Here is a 21,344-nt window from a genome sequence, read left to right as displayed (position 1 = left end):
CTTATGACATTTCTTTCCAGATCACAATATTTTTAAGTCTTCCTAAATCTTTTGACCTTAAATATATTGTGTTCCTAATCTCTTTTAAGGTGTGTGAAATATCCCAAACTTTCTGATCCCCAAACAGTCTGGCTAGAAGCTGCTTTAGAGCTTGCCACACTATGTTGTAGTTACATGTTTTCATGTCCATCACCCACCATGGAGCATTAGCAGTTTGAGGTAGGGATGATGGGGACTCGTCTGTGTGTCCTAGAACATGATATGGCACCTACAGAAGATCTGTGTTTCATCAGTGTTGAATGAATGCTCCCGGAAAGATTAAGGGAAGGAAAGCACTTAACTGAAAAGCCATAGCTTACTGATGTGTCTGTCTTTTATTTTTTGTGCACTCTTGCTTATCTGTATTATATGTAAAATAACCAAACTGACTTCATGCAGTAGGAATTCAGAAAATCAAGCTTTTTGAAATACAAGTTATAGCATACTTTTAAGTGGGATTTCCTATAACATATCTCAAATTAATAACAAAATGCAACAAAGCTTGATTATCCTATCAAGTGGGTTTGCTGCTTCTATCTTCTGACACAGCATTTGTGTATGGGATTTGCTGTATGTGGCAAGTCATCTCTGACTTGTGTGGTTTTAGATGACTTTAGTTTCCAAGGAGTTGTAGCATTTATTGATCATAATAACTTTAATCCATGCTTTGGTTATTGTTGTCCACTTCATTTTTGGTGTGTGTCCTTGAAGTTGAACATCTCGGGTACAGTGATACTGATTGCGGCATTTCAAAACAAAAAAATGTTAAAGTTAAGTTTGGTAAGGATTGTTCTTAGAGAATCATTCACTCCTGGGCTGATTTTTCCCAGGGCTACTGGTGAAAGGGTGGCTGCTGAAGCCAGCAGTCTCCAAAGTGGAGTTCACACACCCCAGGCCCAATGACTCCTTAGGCACAAGAAGACAATATTGCTACTGCTGTGATTACTTATTTTAGCTCATAATTTAAAATTTGATATATATTGTATAATGTATTATATTAATGTATTCATGATTATTCCAATTGACTGATAGGAATATGCATTCAAATAAGTTCAGAGACCTCTGCTCTAAGCATGGATGCATCTTGATGGGCAGTTTATCTTTCACTAGGACTCATTTCTAATTGAAGAGAAAGAAAAAAGTCAGATCCCTCCCAGTTCTGTGCTGTGCAACAGCTTTGTATTTCTCCTGGTTGATGGAGAGGTGAGAGCTTATGAACATGGAGAGAGTGTGTTTCCTGGTCTCATTTTACTCTGTAAACCAAGCCTCATTGTCCATAAAATGGCAGTTTAATTCATGTCCTCTCATATGCTCTGCAAACAAACCCAGCTTCTTTCCTCACTGGATAGAACTCTTTGCCATTCCATTTGAGGTCATTGATGAAAAAACTAAGGACTGAGCCTTATTCTTGGATTGACTTCAACCCAGACTTTGCACTCAAAACTGGTATTAAATTTCTTGACTTCAAGGTCATGGCCAATAGGCAGTTTAGTTTTTTCCAAGGATTCTCCCTGCCAAGAAAAGTGATAATGCTCTCCATATCCTCCGACAGTCTATGTTGATTGTAGGAATGGGGTGTGGATTATACATTGCTGGGTACAATTACCTCCCAGAATACAATGAATCTTCTTTTAGACATCCCAGGGAGATAATTTGGACATAATGAAGATCTATAGTAATCAGATAATTACTATCGATTGCTCTTTAGACATCTTGATGAGGTAATTAGGGCATACTGGAAAGAAGCTAGAACTGATTGATTGGCATGACAGTAGTCTCAAAGATTTCTAATTATGTTTCTTTTCTTCTAATGGCCTATAAACAAACATCATTTTAGCTTTAGAATTTGTCAGGTGCCAGGTTCACTGGGAACATCAGCGTTCTCTATTATGCTAACTAGACACTGAACATGATCAACATAAGCTTATTATGCCTTCCTGCTGAAGCAGAAGCAATGACAATTAACCCTCACTTTTCTTATTCTTCTTCATTTCCACATGGCTGGGTGCTTGTTGAGGAATTGGGTGTGCCTTGTCCTGGGAGGGCAGCCCATGCAGCGCATGTGTGACTCTGGGCTGGATGGCTCTGTGTGGCCTACCAGGGACCCTCGGAGCCTGCTGGGCAGCAGGCACAGCAGTGGGAGGGCACGGTGACACAACATATGTGTCTGGGTGGCCGGCTGACTGCGGTTGGGGGCTGGTTGACTGCTCAGGCTGCTGTCACAAGTAATAGCTACTCATTTGAAAGAAACGTTAAATAGCAGGTCAATACTCTTAGGCAGCTGGACCATGCACAAATCTACATCAATATGCTGTTGCCTCATCTCTTCCATTAGACACTCATTAGAGAAGTCCCTGTCTGAGACCACATTCCACATTATCCTAATATTTCCTACACCTTATAGGACCTTTCAGCAGCTTGCATTGTTCAGAATAGTGGCCTGACCCAAAGATGATGGATGCTAAGAACAACTAAAGCAGCAGCTTGAAATGAGCTGTTTACATCTAATCGATGGCATTGGTAAGCTCCATACCTACTGGACTACATGTGCATGGGTTAGAATTCATTCAGCAAATGCCAAGTAGATGCATTTCTGGGTATTAGGTGATCTAGTTCTCATACTAGCAGTTCTCCACTGTGACCCATCTGTGCTTGGTGCCCTGGTAGGTGTGCAATATATGTGTGTGTGGAATGACTTGAATGTCAACCTGAGTTATTGAGGTCCATGCAGTCTACCGAAATCCCACCAGAGAAGAAAATTGTATTTTGCTTTTATATTTTCATAAAATCCATTATTTTCCCAAACCCTTATAAAAAGAAGAAATGTTACAATTTGTCTACATATTTGTGTCACTAAAACTCTTAAAGCATGAGAGGAGTAAAGTGCATGAGGAGGGTTCAATCGGCATAGGGGACCCAGGATATTTTGTTCATTGATAACATATGGTTTGCTACTGCTTGACTAATTGCAGCTGTAGTTGGAAAATGCATCATTAGCACTCATTAACTAGCTGGAGAAATGGAAGTATATATCGAATTTGTCTTTATGTTATATCTTTATAGTGAAAGTAAAGTTACATAGCAAGTTTTTAGATCAACCACAATTCTTGAGCAATGAGGTGCTTTATTAAAATGTAATCTTAGTTCAACATTTGGCACTGAAAAGCCTTCCCTAATCTGTATTAGAATATTTTTCCCTAGTAGGAAATGAATGGGCATTTCCTAATTTTTTTGATAATTGAGAATCATGCAGTGGATCATTATAAACAATAATTTTATTTTATGTCTGTTGAAATAGAAACTATAAGGGATTGAATTAAATGTTGAAACACATTCCAAAATTTCATTTGTTGGTTGTTTTTTTTTCACGAAGTCCAAGACATGTTTTTTCCCCTAGTTATTTATCCCTTTTCCTAAAAATTAGTTACAAATCTACCTATTTATCTTTCTATTTATTTATTTTTCTTTTAATTGGGGTTATTCCAATTTGGAGTTGGATTGTAACTTTTCCTGTATTCGATTAAACACTCCACTTCCCAGTCAGGGAGTACAGACCATGCTGAATTTGCTCCACAACAGTGTGACGTCAAGTGCCGAAGCACAGTCAATTGTCAGTAGGACCAGTCATATCAAAAATGGCAGGGGCTTCAGTTCAGTGGTCTGGGGGCTGCAGGATGTGGGCATTCATGGTGTTACACAAGTTATGTATGGTGTTCAGGAGGCAGAGTGAATGCTCATCTCATGGGAGAGCTTGACCAAAATGATATTGTTCAATAACTTGCTCTTGGTTTGGGCATGTCTTTGTAGGAAGTTTTACAGCTGGAGAGGCAGATGGGAGGACAGCTCCTAGAAGAACCAAAGGCTCTTCATTTTAAAGGCAGCACCCACAACCTGCGCCTGTCGATTCATGACATTGCCCATTCTTTCTGGAAGAGCAAGTTGCTGGCTAAATATCAGGTATGGTTCCCACACTGAACTAAAGCCTTGGAGACGCTCTCCAAGAAGAAAGACTAAAATTTTATGGATGTAAAGAAAAACTCCTTCCTTGAAGTTAATCCTAAATCATACTTATTTCTCCAAAATAGTTTGGGATTATTTAGGATTTTTGAAAAATATTTTAGATGTTTTTGAAGGAATTATTTTATCCTCCTTTGAATAACTGTACTATCCTTATTTTATTTTTAGTAAATAGCATATTTCCAATTCCATCATCTTAATGAGTTTCTGGAGAAAATCTCACATTGAATTGATAACATTGGCCCCAAAGAGGCCATCTATAGAGAAAAGAGAACATTGTGACCTCATGTGACACAAATTAGACTTCAACCGTGGCTAGAAGCAACTTTCCATTAAAAACTTAGGAGCAACTATAATTTGGGAACTGAAATAATATGTAAAAATTAAAACCAGTCATGATTTTATTAAGTCTGGGTCTCAAGTCTTGTTTTGTGTATCAGTGGGAAAAATCACAGGTGTCTCAAGGGATTTTTACCTCCTCCTCTATCAGTCAGCCTGACATCTGAGTGTTTTGAAGGGATTTCTAGCCTAATACCCAGTCCTAGTATATGCAGGCACGTTTAGATAAGCTGTGAATCCATGTCTACACACATGAAAACTCAATCCCAAGCTCTGCAGCTGCACTTGTTAGATTTCCTGATATAAGTTGATGAACGTACGAGAAGGAGGGAAAGGAAGAGTTTTCAGCTCCTTTCTTAGTCTCAAATGTCAAGTACTCACACATGAATTGTGAGCTTTGATGGGGGGTTGTATGGCTGATAGCTTCTATATAACTCAGCATTTGATCTTGGAGAGCGGGCTTCTGATTTTCTTATTCAGTCGTTTCCTTCGCTTTCATCTTTCCTGTTTTCCAACTGCCATAAAATTCCACAAATCTTTCCCTTTTATAAACAATTTCCTTTATACAATCTTAATAGAAAATACTGTTTTAATAGCAATGATAATATGATAGTAGTTATTAGCGTACCATCTCTAAGATACTCCCTATCTACTTTAGTTTATAGCTTTTAACCCCAGCAGGTCTATGACTTAGGTACTCTTTTGCTTACTCTTGCAGGTGGGGAAACTGAGGCATGGAAAGGTTAAGTAAATTGCCATGTAAGCGAGGGGAGCGTGTTCTCATTCCTAATGAATTTGGCTTCAGAGCCTCTACTCTTAACCACCATATTCTCCTTTTTTTTTTTATGTATCAACCTTTTCTTTCCTTTACTGAAAAAAAGATTCTAAAACAGGCTCTGTAAGAGGTGGTATAAGCTTTTAGGAAGCTGAAGTCCATTAGAGGCTAGGTGATTTTCTGGTAAGGACTTTTCTATGGGAGCTCATCTAGTCTGCAGTTTTCCTACTCTAATGAGTTTTGACATTACTCTGTCCTGTACAGAGGGGGAATATAGGAATGAAAGAGAACTGTATCAATGCATTATCTTTTAGACTTCCTTTGCTTTTCTCCAGAATATCACATCAGGGATTCCTTTTAATGGGCAATGTGACTGCTCAATGTGGGTTTTATTTTGGGAATTACTAAACTTTTTTTTTCCCTTCACTTACAATGGTTTGCTTGGTAAGTGAGAGACATGTTGCAGACTGTTTGGGTGTATGGACTCTGGAGCCTGATTCCTCTGCCCAACTCTGCCACTTATTAGCTGTGTGACTTTGGGTGAGTTATTTAACCTTTCTGGGCCTCTCTGGGCCTCCATGTTTTCAACTGAAAAGGGGGTCAGGATTTAGCTATGCATAGAGCTGTTGTGAGGATTAAATCAGTTAATATGCATAGTACTAAGACAAGCACTGGCAGCAGAGTGTCTGATAGTTATTTTTACTATTTGTCCCTCATTTGTGGTTAACACTTTTACATCCTTTAGGAAATTCCTTTTTACCATATTTGGAGTGGGTGTCAAAGAAATCTCCATTGCACCTTCACTCTGGAAAGATTTAGCCTGAACACAGTGGAACTGGTATGCAAACTCTGTGTGCGGCAGGTAGAAGGAGAAGGACAGATCTTCCAGCTGAACTGTACTGTGTCAGAGGTAAGAAGCTTTTCTCTGTCTCAGAAGTCATGGGAGGAAATGATCCTCAGGAGAAGAGTGTGGGGTAAAAGGGTATTTCAGTCTATGACATACGGGAAGACCTGAAAAGCTTTCTAGATGACCCATTTCTTAATAAAATAATATTTTTAACGACTATGGAGAGCTAGATACATAAAGGAATCTATTGGTGAATACATTTTGAAAACCAAGTCATTTATTTTTTATGATGTGAACATAAAGATCATGTTCTAATTTTTTTAAAGCACATCTGAATTTCAGGTATAGGGTTTAATTTAAGCATTGTGCACATGGAGTAACTTTTCCCAAAGCATCCCTTGAAATGCCCATGTTCCCTGTATACTCCATTTGCCTCCCCTCCCTTTTCCTCCTTCCTCCTTGAACTTACCTTTCTTTGTTGCTGACTGGGTGGAGGACAAGAGATGGGTTCTTGCCCCCACCCCTTTTCTTCTTCTTCCCTTTTTTCGCTATATTGAAAAGAGAAACCCCTTGATCTCCTTTTTCTCTCAAACATCATTCTCCAGAAATGAGAGATGTCCTTTTTGCCGGGATGGGGGAATGTTCCAGAAATAGAAGTCAAATCTATGTATTTTCCCCCTGGTGGCCATCACCTCTGCCTTTCTTTGCTGGGATCTTCGCACACTTCAGTTGGGCATTTTTATAGCTCACATAGCAGACATAACAATGTTCACTACTAGTTAAAACATCTCTGTAAGGACCAGAGGAGGCTCTCATGACCTCATCTGTTACCCAGGAGCCAAAGGCTGTAGATGAAAAGTGGTAACCTTTCACACTGGAGGAACAATGGAAAAAAGATAAACTGAGTGGACAAAAGGCAGTATCTCCGGGAACCTCATGGAGCTAATCTTCCTGCCGCTTGCTAGGCTACAAAGCCTAGCAAAGTCATATTTTAAAAACTACAGTGGGACAGGATGTGATTTAAAATACCATTTCCCCCTGCTGTCTCATGCACGGTGACGAATGAAATGTCGGTATCTTCAGCTTGTTGCGCTCCATGTGTCGTATTTAAAGGCCATCTTCTCCAGTGAAGTGAGGGAGAAAAAAGCTTGTCAGCCTTGAGGACACTCCATCCTTCTTTCCCACAGCCTGCCGAGGTGCGGTCATCACTTCCTCCCATAGTTTCATGAGACTTTTGACTCATAAACAACGTTAGTCACACACCCCAGTGACATTCATAAGGAATGATCTCGGTGTCAGGGTACCATGGCAACCGCCCAGCCTTGGGACGCGCAGGCCGCATCTCCGAGGCACACAGCACCACCCCTGCTGGCTTCGGAGGGTGTTTTCACTTTCCAGGCCCAGCAGGTCTGCAAAGTTCAATAACCACCCAGCTCCGATGGCAACAAAGGCTGTGGAATTTGGAGGGGAGCGAGGAGGTCTGGCCCTTTGATGCTTGCTTTCTGTTCAGCGTGAACATTTGCTGTGTGATGAAAAGGTGGATCAGATGCAGCCACGAATGAAAGAGAGCCGTTCAGTGCTCTCCCCCGCCAGGCGCGCCACCTCCTCGCAGAGAATAGACGGTTTTGCATAGTGTGGTCACGATTTAAAGAGTCTCTTTCTCGTGCCAACCCACAGCAAAGGGTATTTCTTTCTCAACCTGGTGACAGTCACCTCAGAGAGGCCAGCCCTTCAGTCATGCGGAGGCCTTTGCCGAGTGCGGCAGACAAGAGCATTCAGCGGAGGGAGGGGCAGAAGAGACCGGAGTCCAGATGACTTGGGGGATTAGGAGGCACTCTGCTGTTTTTCCTTCTGGGTCACTGGCTTGAGTCGCGCCATTGTTTTTGGCATGTGAATGCGGGTGCAGGGCGGGCAGAGGAGGCGGTGTGCATCCGGGGGCTGATGTCAGAGAGCGAGGCGCGGCCCTGAGGAACGACTGACTGACTCTGGAGAGTCCCGAGACCCTGATCCTCACCAAAGACTCCAGCAAGGGGTGCAATACGACTGCCAGAGCAGAAACAAATAGAGAAAAGGCCCCACTGGTGGTTCCTTTCTTCTGAACAGGGCCCCTTCCTGGGGTCACACAGCAAATTGGCAGGTGGGCTGGGGTCCCCATTCCAATGTCCTGTCTCCCAAGAGTGAGCTGACTTGCCAGGCATGTGCAGCCCCCACCACCTCCCAGCCCCCCAGCACTCAACGGCCCTCACGGGGGAAATTTATACAGTGTTTGCAGCCCTTGGCCTCTCTGGCCAGGAAAGGAGGTGTGTGCTCTTTTGCCCACTCTGGTGCACTGCACACATACTGCACGTGTTTCAAAAGCCAGCCGGTTGCTTCTCTGGGAGCCTTTGCCAGAGATTCTTTAACTAGAGACAATGTCTTTAGTCCCCCAGAGATGAAATTTAAGAAAGAAAATGTCTGGAAGAGTAAAATTATTGGCATGAATGAAAAACAATCAAAATATAAATGATAAAAGATTTTATCCTGTTTTTTTTTTGGGGGGGGGGATACTTGGAGTGGGGGAGTCACCAGCAATTAAAAGGGTGTAGAGAAGAGAGAATCTTTACATTTCTACTGGCCTTTTATTTAGTTTCAGCTTTAGACAAGATGCATTGAAGGGATGGTTCAATAGGAGTATGGGCAATTACTTAAGCCTTTGTGCCTCAGTTTCCTCATGTGTACAATTGGCATAACAATTGAATCCACTCAAGGGCCTGTTGTGAGGATGAAATGAGTAAATGGTAGTAAATGCTCTGACCAGAACCTGGCCCATAGCATGTGCTCAGTATACGTTCACCATTATTACAATTGCAGTTGATTCCATGTGGATACCTGGCCTTTGCAGTAACTCTGTTACTACAAAACTGTGGGCTCCAACTGCAGATGCAGCTTCAGTAAGTATAAAAATAATAATAAAAAAATTAAAAAATCAGTCAGCTTCTGTAAAAATAAATGCATGAATAACAAATGAATATAAATAAATAAAAATCAGCTTCCAGAAAAAAGTTGTTGGTTTATCCTCCTGAGTTGGTTTATCATACTGTTGCTTTAGTGTGTGGCTCCAAACCCTGGGAAAAGTGCAGCCTGAAGGGCCAGTGTTAGTCATATATTTTAATAACAATTATTATAATTTCTTACATTTGCTAGTTCTTATAGCCACTTTTAATATTGACACATAGCACTTTTGTGTACACAAAGAATAGTATTAAAAGGGACAAAATCAGTCTGCTGCAGCCATTCCATCTCTTTGCCTTTTCTTTTCCTGTGGCCTATTAAAATATGACCACTGGGAAAACCAGTTTTTCTATGTGACTTTAGAAAGAGTGAGAACATGAGTGGAAAGTTATTTCTACTGTGAAGTCCTGAAAATCTGTGCCATCACCCATAACAGCTGTTTGGTTTGTGTTGAAAAATTACATGTTTAATTAAGGGAATCATAACATCCAAGACAGATGGAACCGATATCATAAACAATTATTGTAATAAGCATTGTGTGCGAGTAAACTCTACTTTTACCTGGAATTAAAAGAAGGACTGATAGCAACGGATAAATTGCCAAAGTGAAGTTAAATGTAAATGTATATATGGATTTTCTTTTACTTCCAAGGATGTTGTCAGCTGTTTGATGAGACAAGAAAATACGCACTATTGAGCTTGCTTCATTTACACAGAAATCAACAGGCACAGTGGCCAATGATAGAAAGTGCATAAGTTGCACGTCCACAAGAAATAGTGATGGTCCTTTACTCATCAAGAAAGGGAGGATAAAATGGATATGTGAGCAGACCTTCCCAACATTCCCGGCTGCCTTTAATTGGCTTTGCACTTCAGGGTTTAACCACACCCTTAGCCACATTTAGTTGGAAGGAAGCTCGACATAACTACTTTGTGGGATGGGCTTCTGTCAGGGACTGGCTTCACAATCCTCTTTCTGTACTCAGGAAAAAATATTTTCACTCATTTCAACAAATATTGAGTAGCTTCCATTCACAGGGCACTGGGCTGAGTATCACAGGGGCCCTGAGGATGGTGGAAATACTCCCACCTCTAAGAAACTGGAGAAGCCAAAGGAAGTAACACATGAACACAACCAACATGCACAGGGCAGACTAGGAGGAACTCCAGGAGAGCAGTGAGACGGGTACAGGAAGGTCTCCAAGAATGATGCTCTGGCGGGGGTGGGGGGGGTGGGTGGTCGCTCAGGGAAGGCTCACGGGACATGCCTTCGGACTGGGTGTGAAGGATTTGCTCAACAGAGATTAAGGGAGGGGGCAGAAGAGCTGTCAGAGTTCCGTCCTTAGAAAAAGGCTCTGGGACCAGGGAGTCTGAGGAGGGTATGAGTCATGTGAAGGACAGGGTGATCTGAGAGATGTTGATGTCAGGCTGTAAAGTAGTGAAAGCGAAAGTGTATGGGGCCCTTTCTACCATCAGGTCCGGGCTCTGTGCTTTACTTCTGTCACCATGTGACACACTAGCCACTGAGGCAGGTTTGTGCGTCTCTCCTGCACTGCTTGATAAGAATGGAGGCTTCATATGGTAAGAAGGGGCAGGGGTTAGGGGAGAGTTATTTAAAGCTTCTTAATGAGAGAGAAATCAGTGCGGCACTTCAGGAAGGCTGGTCTGGCAGGCATGTGCAGGATCGAGCACGGGTATGCAATATGGGGTATTGTGTCCATTGCAAACAAGAACCGTAGGAGACTCTAGTCAGAGGAACAAAGAGAAGACCCCTTCGTGTGCAGATTTTAGCTTCCACTGCCAACTGGGGAAGATGAGGGTGGTGGTTTTAGGGAAAATGGTAGCTTTCCTTCTAGGGCCTGTTGTTGCCCAGACAAGAAGCAAGCAGGATCCTGAGGCAGATGATGGCATCCAGTTGTGGAAATATGTGATTTCTCTTTGCCTTCACCTCCCAACCAGCAACATACATCATTTTCATGCCTAATATAAACATGGGGCACCTGAGTTCAGGCATCCCAAACGTAAATCCATTGATAAACGCTGACACGTGCCCTTGGATCACTTTCTAGTCCACTATTTTAAACCCAGTGCCCCTTGAGATCAGGAACCTGCCCTCTCTCCTCTCCATCCCTTGGAAAGAATTCTGTGCCTGATGTGGGGTCATGTTCCTCATCCAGGGACTGCAGCTCCCAGTGGTTTCTTCTGTGTTTCATACCACAGTCTTTTTAATCCTGGTAAGAACTGGAGCTAATACAAAGGAGCCTTTGGAGTCCTCGGGATCTCAGCATGCCAAGCTTTCAGTTTTGAGGCCAAATTCTGTGATTGCAGCCAACACCACTGGGCATACTATGGCAAAAAAAAATTAGTTTTGCTCTAAAAAATCCTACAAGTCCCCGAATGGCCCCTGTGGGGTGGGATTACACACAAGCCTAGAAGTGAGTGTTGGCCGCTGGTACTGGAATGTGAATTCACCCTCAGTCTATAATACTGGGGCATAAGCAGTGGCCACCCCTACCGCCACCTGCTGGGCCTGCCTGTGCACAGCTGTCCAGACCACACAGCAGTGTCCAGTGAGGTTTGTGGGGGGCTCTGGGTGACAGTGGCACCAACCTCCTCAGGTGAGTACTCAGCAAGACACCAGAGATTCCATAAAGGCTGAAACTCTATGTTGCTAGTTTATCCTCCAGCAACTAATTATGTACAACCAGAAGTTACCTGCTTTAAAAAGAAAGAGAAAGAAAGATGGCATTTAAAGTAGATGAAGTAGATTTTCTTTTATTGCTTTAATAGTTCCCAGGCAACATTTGCCATTGCTTTTCCAACCAGCAGAAGTGATCAGAAAATGATTAGAGTTTCTCCTGCAGAGGAAATTCAGATTTTGCATTTATGCTGTTTTATGAGCTGAAACTATTTTAAGAGCCAATTTATGGTTTTCTCTACTAAAATTCAATTTAAAAAAAAAATAAGGATGTATTTCAATTGGAGAATGCCTTTAGCAACTTGCTCGTAGGCAGTATAGTGTTTACCATGTACTTAAAATAATTAGTTTTAATTTGATATCATTTAGAGGAGAGCTGTGTTCCATTTCGTTCAACAAAAGCAAAACTGAGCCATCTTTTGCAGCGGGTAGAAGCAAAATTTACACAGGCATTTGCCCAGGGCATTCCCCTCAGGTTCAGAGAGTTTCCAGAAGCTCTGGACTTTCAGCCTTCTCATCACAGGCCTGTTCCTTTTCAAAGAATTTCCCCTTTGACTATTTTTTCCCTCTTGAAATGTAAACCTTCAGGAGAATTGATATTCCATTTCTTCTCTCAATTCCTGGAGAATCCCATTAGGAAAGCTGTTATTGAACCTCATCAGAGCTTTCCATCAACCCCAGTCTTCACAGAAGACCCATGAATCCAAAGGCTATGCAAAGTCAGCTCAAAAGATACCTCTTCCTCTCAGCAAGATTACAAATAGCAAATGGCAACTTCCAGGCCAGTAAGAAGCTGTTCTTATCTAAGGAGAATAATAGCACTCATTTTCTTCTTTTCGCTCAAAGCAAAGCATTCTGTTGATTGGTTCAATATGGATTGCTTTTGTCTTCAGAAATAATGCAGTCTTGTTCCTGTCCCTGAACTGCAGGAACCCACTGGCATCGATTTGCCCCTGCTGGATCCAGCGAGCACCATCACCACCATCACGGGACCGAGTGCTTTCAGCATCCCTCTTCCGATCCGGCAGAAGCTCTGCAGCAGCCTGGATGCCCCACAGACAAGAGGTCACGACTGGAGGATGCTGGCCCATAAGCTAAACCTGGACAGGTGGGTATGACCAGGCTTCAGGACTAGCAACTGTTTTTCCATCCGTACATCGATATTCTTTTTCCTTCTGCACACATGCATTAAGCTACCCCTTTGTACTTTGCACCATTTTCAAGAATGTTGAGAGGCATCCTGGGCTTTCTAACATTTTTAAGTGTCACATTTTGCGACCCACTTTGCAAACTTGATTGGCTAACCCTTCCCTGCCTCCCTCATAACATACCCATTCACTAAAGTAATTATTGTTCCTAATTTCCCATTGAGCAGGACCTAATATTTGCTGAGTAATTAACATGCTAAACACAGTGTTGACATTAAGTTATAAAGAAACCACAAGAGCTTCAATTTGTAGTGTTGCCATCACTACCAAGAAAAGGCATGGCATGGCCTGTCAAAGATCATCAGAGGCTGGGCTGGAAAGAAAACATAAGTCTCTAGATTTCCTGTTTAGGATATGACCCATAGACATCTTGTCTCTTAAATTATCTTACTCAGAGGTGAGGTTAACAGAGTTAAATATCACATCTCCTGTCTGGGACTGATCTAATTAAGTATCAGCTAGCTGTTTAGGATGGCGCACATAAACCACCATTGCTCGAGTGGGACTGAGATATTTAAAAGACAGACGGAAAAACAGAAAGGTTTAACAGAGTAAAAACAGAAGAGAAAACAGATCTGTAAATCATGCTATTCAGCACATGTTCTCTTTCCCAATTACAGGTACTTGAATTACTTTGCCACCAAATCGAGCCCTACCGGCGTAATCCTGGATCTTTGGGAAGCGCAGAACTTCCCAGATGGAAACCTGAGCATGCTGGCAGCTGTCTTGGAAGAAATGGGAAGACATGAGACAGTAGTGTCCTTAGCAGCAGAAGGGCAGTATTGACCCATGCTGGACCTGAAAATGAAGGACTAAAATGCACAGGGAGTCTGTGGCCGTCCAAAGGGATCACAGCTGAGGAGGAAATCCAGACCAGACCAATGAGCTTCACAGGCAAGATCGCATCAGGAAAGACAAGGAAAACAGATGCAACTACCAATATACATGCCCACTTTACTTGGACAGCATCACAGGAGTTAAGAAAAATTGTGTAAATTTTTATCTTGAATTTAGAAATCAACCTAATTTTCCTCTTAGTTGGGCTGTATGCTGTGTGGTACAGGATCTTACAGTTTCCTAGGAAACGCTTTTTATTGCTATCCAGATATATGGATAAACTTTCTTAACAAACCCAATTTCTACAAATGTTGTTTACATCAAATTGGACAGGGATACAGACACTGTCCATGGCTCGTTCTATTTTTGTTCAAATCATTTGAAGTTGAAGCTGTGGACGGTTTGTTGTGTCTATTTCACATTCGTAATTCACAGAGAAACTACAGGCTTTTGCTACAAATCTTGCACATGAAGTGTCTCAGATAATCCTCCCATCAGTGTTCTGTTTCTAGAACGTGTAGAATCAGTATTACCATTTGTATCAGGGAAGTGGAGAATCTAAGCGTAAAGGAGAAATAACTAAGACTCATTCCTTTGGGGACCTAACTTGGTGCCCTTTGAGGAATAAAGCTGTAGCACTGCAGGGAAGACAGCTGATTCATTTTCAACCACACAGACAAGCATTTCTTCATGTGTGTTTGTAATACGCGATTTGAAGTGATTTTTTTAAAGTGTCATTATTATCATTATTATTATTACCAATTAGTATTTGCAAATATTTTAGTAAAAGAATTTTCATTTAACTTCTGTTTTTGTTAGCAGTGCTGTTAGTAATAGGGTGTTGACTAGACCTGCCTCACCTTCTCAGATAACAATGGAGGGCGTGGTCACCAGTTTAATTCCACAAGCATTGCTTCCAGAACCTTTGACCTTTCTCCCAGGATTGTGCCCTGGAAGGGAAGTAAATGCCTACTGGCTTCGTCAATCTGTCCTTTCAGCTTGCGCAGGCAGAGTCTTGCTCCCCTGAGCCTTAGTAAGAGAAGCGTTTTATATTCAAGTTCTCTTGATATTGAGATTGTGTGGCCCCACGCTTACTCCCCACGGTGCTCTGTCTACCTTAGAGGCATTGCGATTGGAGGAATGGCCTCTGAACTGGAAATCAAGAAACCAGTTCCCATTCTGGGTTTGTCGTTGTCTAGCTGTGTTACCTTGGGCAAGTCACTTAACCACACTGAACCTCAGTTTTCTCACCTGTAAAATGAAGGGGTTAGATTAGATCATCTCGAGGTCCTAAAATGCTAGACACTCCAATCCGAAGACACAATTGACTCTGACCTGGATAACTCAGCTAGTCTTTTGCCCAGGCTACATTATGACTTTCAAATAGTTCTGATTTGGAGATAATTATTCTAACTTGGAATACATTTGTTATGTTTTCAAGTCTTGCCTTTCTTTCATTGCATTGTGCTGTTCATAGAGAGATGGCATCCCTTTATCAATTATCATTTTCTTTCCCTCTCTTAGGACCACTATCCCTCCTGACTAGTTGCAAATTCCATACTATTATCATCTTGATCTTTAGACATATCAAGACCCTATATATCTACAAGTTCCTCGGCATTAGGCATTTGGTGCATTCTTTTTTCTCCCACCGTAGTCTTTGCTTTCATAATATTCAAAAGCATTTACAAAGGTTATTTAGTTAGCTCTATTTAAAAATTTTATCCTGCAAAATGTTGGTCAACAGACTACTTTTTGTAAACCATGACGTTTACCTGGGACCATCACAGGCTTTTTGTATTAACACAGGGACTCAGTTCATTTAGCAGATGGAGAATAAAGAGGTAACAGCCCATTAGTCAGGCCAAGATTGAATAACAAGCACCCATGTGTATGAGTCAGAGCCTTCAAAACATGATTTTGATTTACTCTGGGGCCAGAGGTATCCAGGATGCTGACTGGATCAGAACTAGGAATCATTTTATACATATTCTCCCTTCTTTCTACATGTATTTCCTCTCGTATTTTAGTGACTTCCCAAGATTCCCAGTCTCCTTCATCCCCATCATTGAGGAACTATTGATACCTTTTTTATGGTGCCTCTTCTTTCATGCCTTTTATTTCCTATCTCCTCTTTTAGGCATATATTCTATAATCTGTTTCTCGCAGGCCACCCATGCAGTAGGATTTCTGTATATAAAAATACTTGTTACACTGATCACGGAAGGGAGAGATTGCACTACTAAATAGTTCATTGGGTAATACTGGTACTGTTATATATTTGAACAAAAGGTAGTACAATTATATTCTATAGAAAAATAAATATTAAGAAAAGGAAGAGGAGAGGAAGAACTATTGCATTTTGAAAGAAACAACTTGTCAAGATTGCTGATCAGTATGGGGGAGGCTGGAAGATTTCATCTATTGGAATCAATCAGAAATCTGAAATTGATGCTGTACTTAGTGAAAAACAGGGAAGCAAAATGTAACTATCCAGATAAATCAATTCCAAAACTTTTCCTGGAAAAAAAAACTCAACAAAAAGTCAACATAGAAATATTGAGCATTACAAGTATTGCATTACTGAAGCCATCAAGGGCCTCTTGGGGTTTGCTTCAGATTCTTATTGGCTTCTGGTTCAATATCCCAGCACAAGAAAAAAACAGAGGGATTCATTCCTTATGAGTGGGTGCTCGTCTGTCCTAGAACCCTGCTATTTTCCCCCTTAAGTGAAGAGTAGCTTGCATATGTACAACATAGCATTTATGGTTAATCATTTTCAACACAAGTTCCAATTTCCTTCTCCTTTGAAGTAAAGTAATAACTGTCAGAGAGCTCTCAAACATAGAAGGTCCAGACTCAATAGTTCATTTTGTAGGAGCCACTTCTTCATTCTATGTGATATGTTCTGCCCTGCCTTCTTGGGGCTTCTACAACAGCTTGTGAGGAAAGACGGGCTTACATCATTTGGATGGGAAAAACTTATCACTTGTGCGTGGTGCCATCTAGTGGTAGGGAACACAATCTACCCTGAGTTTAACATAAGAACGCCAGTTGTTTGTCAAAATGAACCTGTAGAGTTCAGCGGGATTTTCATGACAGGAAGTCAAGGAGACATTTTTACTTCAAATGTATGATTTTTTTATTCTCACATTTTTTTTCTCTTGAATTACCTATTTCAAAATTTCATGTCTTTCTGCATCTAGTTACTTGATCAATTCATTAATAAGCGAACGTTCTAAGTTGCTTTCTGGAAATAGAAATACAAAAAAATCTGTAAAGCCAAACTTTGAAGATGTGTTATTTTTAATGTTTGCGTTTTTAACTGTGCTTGATAAAATTTAAATCTCCTTACTTTTAATCCTCCAATACTTATCTTTTGGGGAAATGAAAAATCCACTTAGAAAGAAATGTGCAAATGGGTATTAAGTCCAAGGAAGAGAAAATTATGATTGTTAATCAAAGAGAGGAAAGAAGCTTCCTTTATCTGAATTTGGGAATCTAAAGGCAAAATTTTCATCCTGTATTCATCTTCTTCTGACCACACTCATTCAAATTTTCTTAAAGTGATCTGGAAGGAATAGAAGCTGGATTCAGAATCGAAAATGAGCACAAGGTAGTAGCAAACACATGTAACGCTGAGGTACTTACAGCTGACAGTCTTTTCACAAACAGCATCTTCTAACCTGGAAACATACCTCTGTTACACAGAAAAACTCTCATCCTCATATGAGCAATTTAAGCTCTGAATGAGCAGGACAATTTTGGGGGTGAGGTGTTCAATATCAAACTGCATAGCTATTAGCCATTTTCATAGGCACTATTATTTTATATATATATTTTATCTCTCAATTGTCAAATAATAGGGCCATTCTTTAGGAAAAAGTCATGGGGTCTGCGTTCAGGATACTCTGAAAACTCTACACTTAGTAATAGTTTGCTATTTTAGGTATTTCTCCTGTAAGTAAAATATCTTAAAAGTAAACATTCAGAGGGTGGAACTAAGGCCTTTGGCTTCTTTTGGAGAAGATCAAGCAAGGCTGTTGTCTCGTGCATCCTTGGGTGTGTTCTGTCAGAGACACACCAGCTGGGGCCTTGTTCTGCTTCCTGCTCTATAATCATCACACAGGGAAGGGATCCAGTAAGATGATCACTAGCTCCTCACCATAAATGCCTTTGTCTCTATCAGGTCTGTGCCTATGGGGCCAAACAAATATAAAACTACGTAAGGACCCGAAAGAGAGTATAAAGAAGGTAGTAAAGGTAGTAAAAGTTACTGTGTTGAGTTTTCAGTCGAGTTGAATGTGTTTAAGCTTTGGCTGAGCAGTTGTTCTGGACAATTTGGCAGTTTCACATAGTGGCTTCCGTGCAAGTCCAAGGTAGATGAAAGAAAGGAGGGCTATAGAAGCTCAGCTGAAAGGGAATGGAGTTTAATCCATCTTTGAGAACAGAGGAACTTTTGGGAATCAGAACTTAATTACTCAAAGCCAGTTATTTGTAAAGAAGATAACAGTCGATGGGCATTAGATTTTATAGCTCTGATAAGGAAAGAATATCATTATTGATTATCTCAAAGGAATTAAAAAAAAAAACATTTTTCTAACTTTTGGGTGCCTCATAGTACCAGCTATTACACTTTGGTTTTTGGTTTGTTTGTGTTCTTGTATTATTCTTGTATTATTTTTTAATCTTTCTTAAGCTAAAGTTGACTGAAAAGTTGAGAACTTTACCTTTGTGTAATGAGATGCTGTTTCTCTACCCTAAGAGATCTATTGTATAATATCTGGCTGTATGATCACTTTGAAAGATTCCCTTGCCTCTCTAGTGGGTTTTTTTTTTAATGAAATAAGGCATAAAGAGAATATATTATAACCAAAGTTGAGTTAAGCCTGTGTCCATATTGGCCAAGTGAGTAAAATGGAGTCATAAATATTTTCATACTCTGACCTGAAAACCTGCTCTTTTTGAAAAGTAAGTAGATGGCCTTCTATGTCAGTGGGTAAGTTTTCTCTACGGAGTAAATTCAACAATTACCTTTCTGATCCTTTAGTCTTACCAGCCTTGTGGTTGCCCCCATTTTCAGAAATCCTATTTTAAAAATTTGTTTTCTGAGGAATTCATGGCTCCCCAGGTTATCTGGTGGGCCTTTCATTTCCCTGTATTGATCTGTGGTGAGATATTAATGGGCTCGTTCAACCCAGTATGATGTACATCCCTAGGCTTTGTGTAGCGGGGATGAGGCAGGCATCACCTGGACAAATGTACAGGTACTCCACAAACCTACCAGTGCAGAAAGCCAAGCAGTTATCAGAGGTTGTTTCCCAGCCCTGTGTATATTTAGAACTTCTCATGTTGAAGGGTTCTGTCTGGAGATCCTCTGAAATCCCAAGTCAAGAATCCACAGAATGTCACAAGAGTTGTGGCCTGTAAGTTGTTGAATGGAAAAGAAGGAAACTTCCCTGTGATGCAGCCAGCTGCTGTCTAGCCTCTTCACATTCCGTTTCAGATTTGTGCCTCAGCAAAATTATGAATTGCTGAAGGTTGTAACACTTCAGGAGCCCTTAGAAATAAACTAAAATCCTGTGTCATCCTTAAATTCCAAAGGTCTACTGGACTTGGCTCTATTAGACATGCTGTTAACCCTGATGGCACTGGCCCAGTGTGGCAGAGTCCTCAGAACTGGAGTTCAGAACATGAATCGTATGCAAGTTTTGCTGATGCCTTTGATCCTCAACACTATGATGAGGCAACATCACAGAATCATGACCTGAACTGTGCTGTAGATATTAAAACAAATCTGTTTTAAAAAGGCATAAAAGAGCAAGAAATCTACAGCCACTGCAAAATGCCTTTGCACTTTCATGTTCTTAAAATACCACTAATGATAGCTGTTAACCTAGGGAATACTCAAATGAATACTCCTCTAGGTTTTGGAAAAGAAAAAGGACAGCCATCAAAACAAGTTGATTTGTATCCTCTCCTTCATTCTTTCCTAGACTTAGTGTTGGCAGTGAAGCCCTCACCCTCCAGACAGGATGCATTTAGCCCAATTGCAGGGAATAGCATCAGTGTATGCGTGTTGGATGTCACAGTGTTTTATGTGTTCATTGAATTTAATGTTGAGCTGTAGCAAGTTGGTGACCTTCCTCTTTGCTCCTTCTAAAGGAAACAACCAATGCCTGTCAGAGAAATGCCCCCTGTGCCCCTACCCCCCCAAAGCAGTCTGTGTTGAAGGGGCTGTGCCATCCACCTGCTGTTCCCTTCAGAACAGTTCAACTGAAGAAATGGCAGATTGGGGTTTTGTGCTTTGTCATTTTTCCTTTTTGAAAACAACACAACCTTGGCTTTTCAGATATGAAACACTTCTTTTGTTGTTGTGGAATTCCCTCTTGCTGTATCTTCTATGCAATTCCTTTTCTAAAAACTCCCCAGCAGAGGAGGAGTGCTCTCTGGGCATTCCTTCTGTTGCACGGCTGAGTGGTGGAGGTGAGGGATACCAGCTCTGGTTGTGCCTCTTTTCTCTCCCTGGCTGCCTCTCCCTATTTTTCCTGCAGTCCCCTTGGTTTGTAAATTGCCTGCATTTATTTCTGTCGGCCAACATGTACAAAATGTAAGAAAGAATTTTTAAACAGGTAATAAATTATATTTATAAGCAAGAGACAGTCCTGCTTCCCTTCATTTCTTCATAAGTGTCTTTCTTCATGTGAGGAGTTACTGTGAATTTCTTTGGTAAGACAAGAAAGCCCTTGGATTCTGCATGATTGGCAATCACCACCTCCCTCAGTGACAGGATGAGGTTCTAGAACAAATGGTTCTATTGAAATCAACTGGGGCGCTATAAAAAATACTAATGCCTGAGTTGCCAGAAATTCCCCAGAAATTCTGATTTAATTGGTCTGGGATACACCTCAGCATTGAGGGTTGTAAATGCTCTCCAGGTGATACAAATGAACAACTGAGGTTGCCAATCAGTGTCTGGGAATAGCCACATCTGAATTTCCTGGGAAGCTTATAAATAAAAACATATTAGCAGGCCCTATGCTCAGAGATTCTATTTTAATTGACATTTGCCAACAAACATTTGGAAAATGAATGGTGAATCCAGTAACTCAGGATGTCAAGAGCTATGGCAGATACCACCCAGACACGCCCAACATAGTACAGGACACCCAGTCAATCCCTTGGGTGAGCAAAGGAAAGGCTCCAAGTGTGAGATGGAAAGAAGCTAGGAAAGAGTAGTCAAAGCAAAGCAACGCTTTTCCTTAATGAGAGAACTAGAGGCATGTCCATGGATAGACTGCTGCCTGCTCCCACCCCTTTTCTCAGCCTAACTAGCCAAAGAGCGTGTGTGTAAGCCATTGCCTCACTTGCCAATGGGAGAAACTGCCCCATCCTGTGGGCTGGAGAATGGTGACTAAAGACTGATTCAAAGCTGGAGTCACAGACTCAAATGTTTATAAGGGTTAAGGAAGTCATAAGAATATGTAAACTGGACCAGGCAGTTCATATCCTCCATCTTAACTGAGTCCTCAGCATTGCCCATAACCATCTAGCTGTTTTTCCCCAGTAAGCTCTGATTTCCCACAGTGCAAT

General features: G+C 41.2%; 1 protein-coding gene across 2 annotated transcripts in view; it reads left to right on the top strand.

Moving 5' to 3' along the window:
• The window catches only part of UNC5C (unc-5 netrin receptor C), a 380,387-nt gene extending 359,982 nt beyond the window's left edge, over positions 1-20,405 (top strand). For both annotated transcript variants that reach the window (XM_037830293.1, XM_037830292.1), the window contains 4 exons: positions 3,847-3,996; positions 5,916-6,080; positions 12,636-12,814; positions 13,535-20,405. In XM_037830293.1, the coding sequence (XP_037686221.1) occupies positions 3,847-3,996; positions 5,916-6,080; positions 12,636-12,814; positions 13,535-13,700 (660 nt within the window). In that variant the 3' untranslated portion in view covers positions 13,701-20,405. The remainder of the gene's footprint in view (positions 1-3,846; positions 3,997-5,915; positions 6,081-12,635; positions 12,815-13,534) is intronic.
• Positions 20,406-21,344: the final 939 nt, after the last annotated feature.

This window comes from Choloepus didactylus, chromosome 3 (genome assembly GCF_015220235.1).
Source record: "Choloepus didactylus isolate mChoDid1 chromosome 3, mChoDid1.pri, whole genome shotgun sequence".
NCBI classification, from domain to species: Eukaryota; Metazoa; Chordata; class Mammalia; order Pilosa; family Megalonychidae; genus Choloepus; species Choloepus didactylus.
This window is presented reverse-complemented; position numbering and strand designations above follow the sequence as displayed.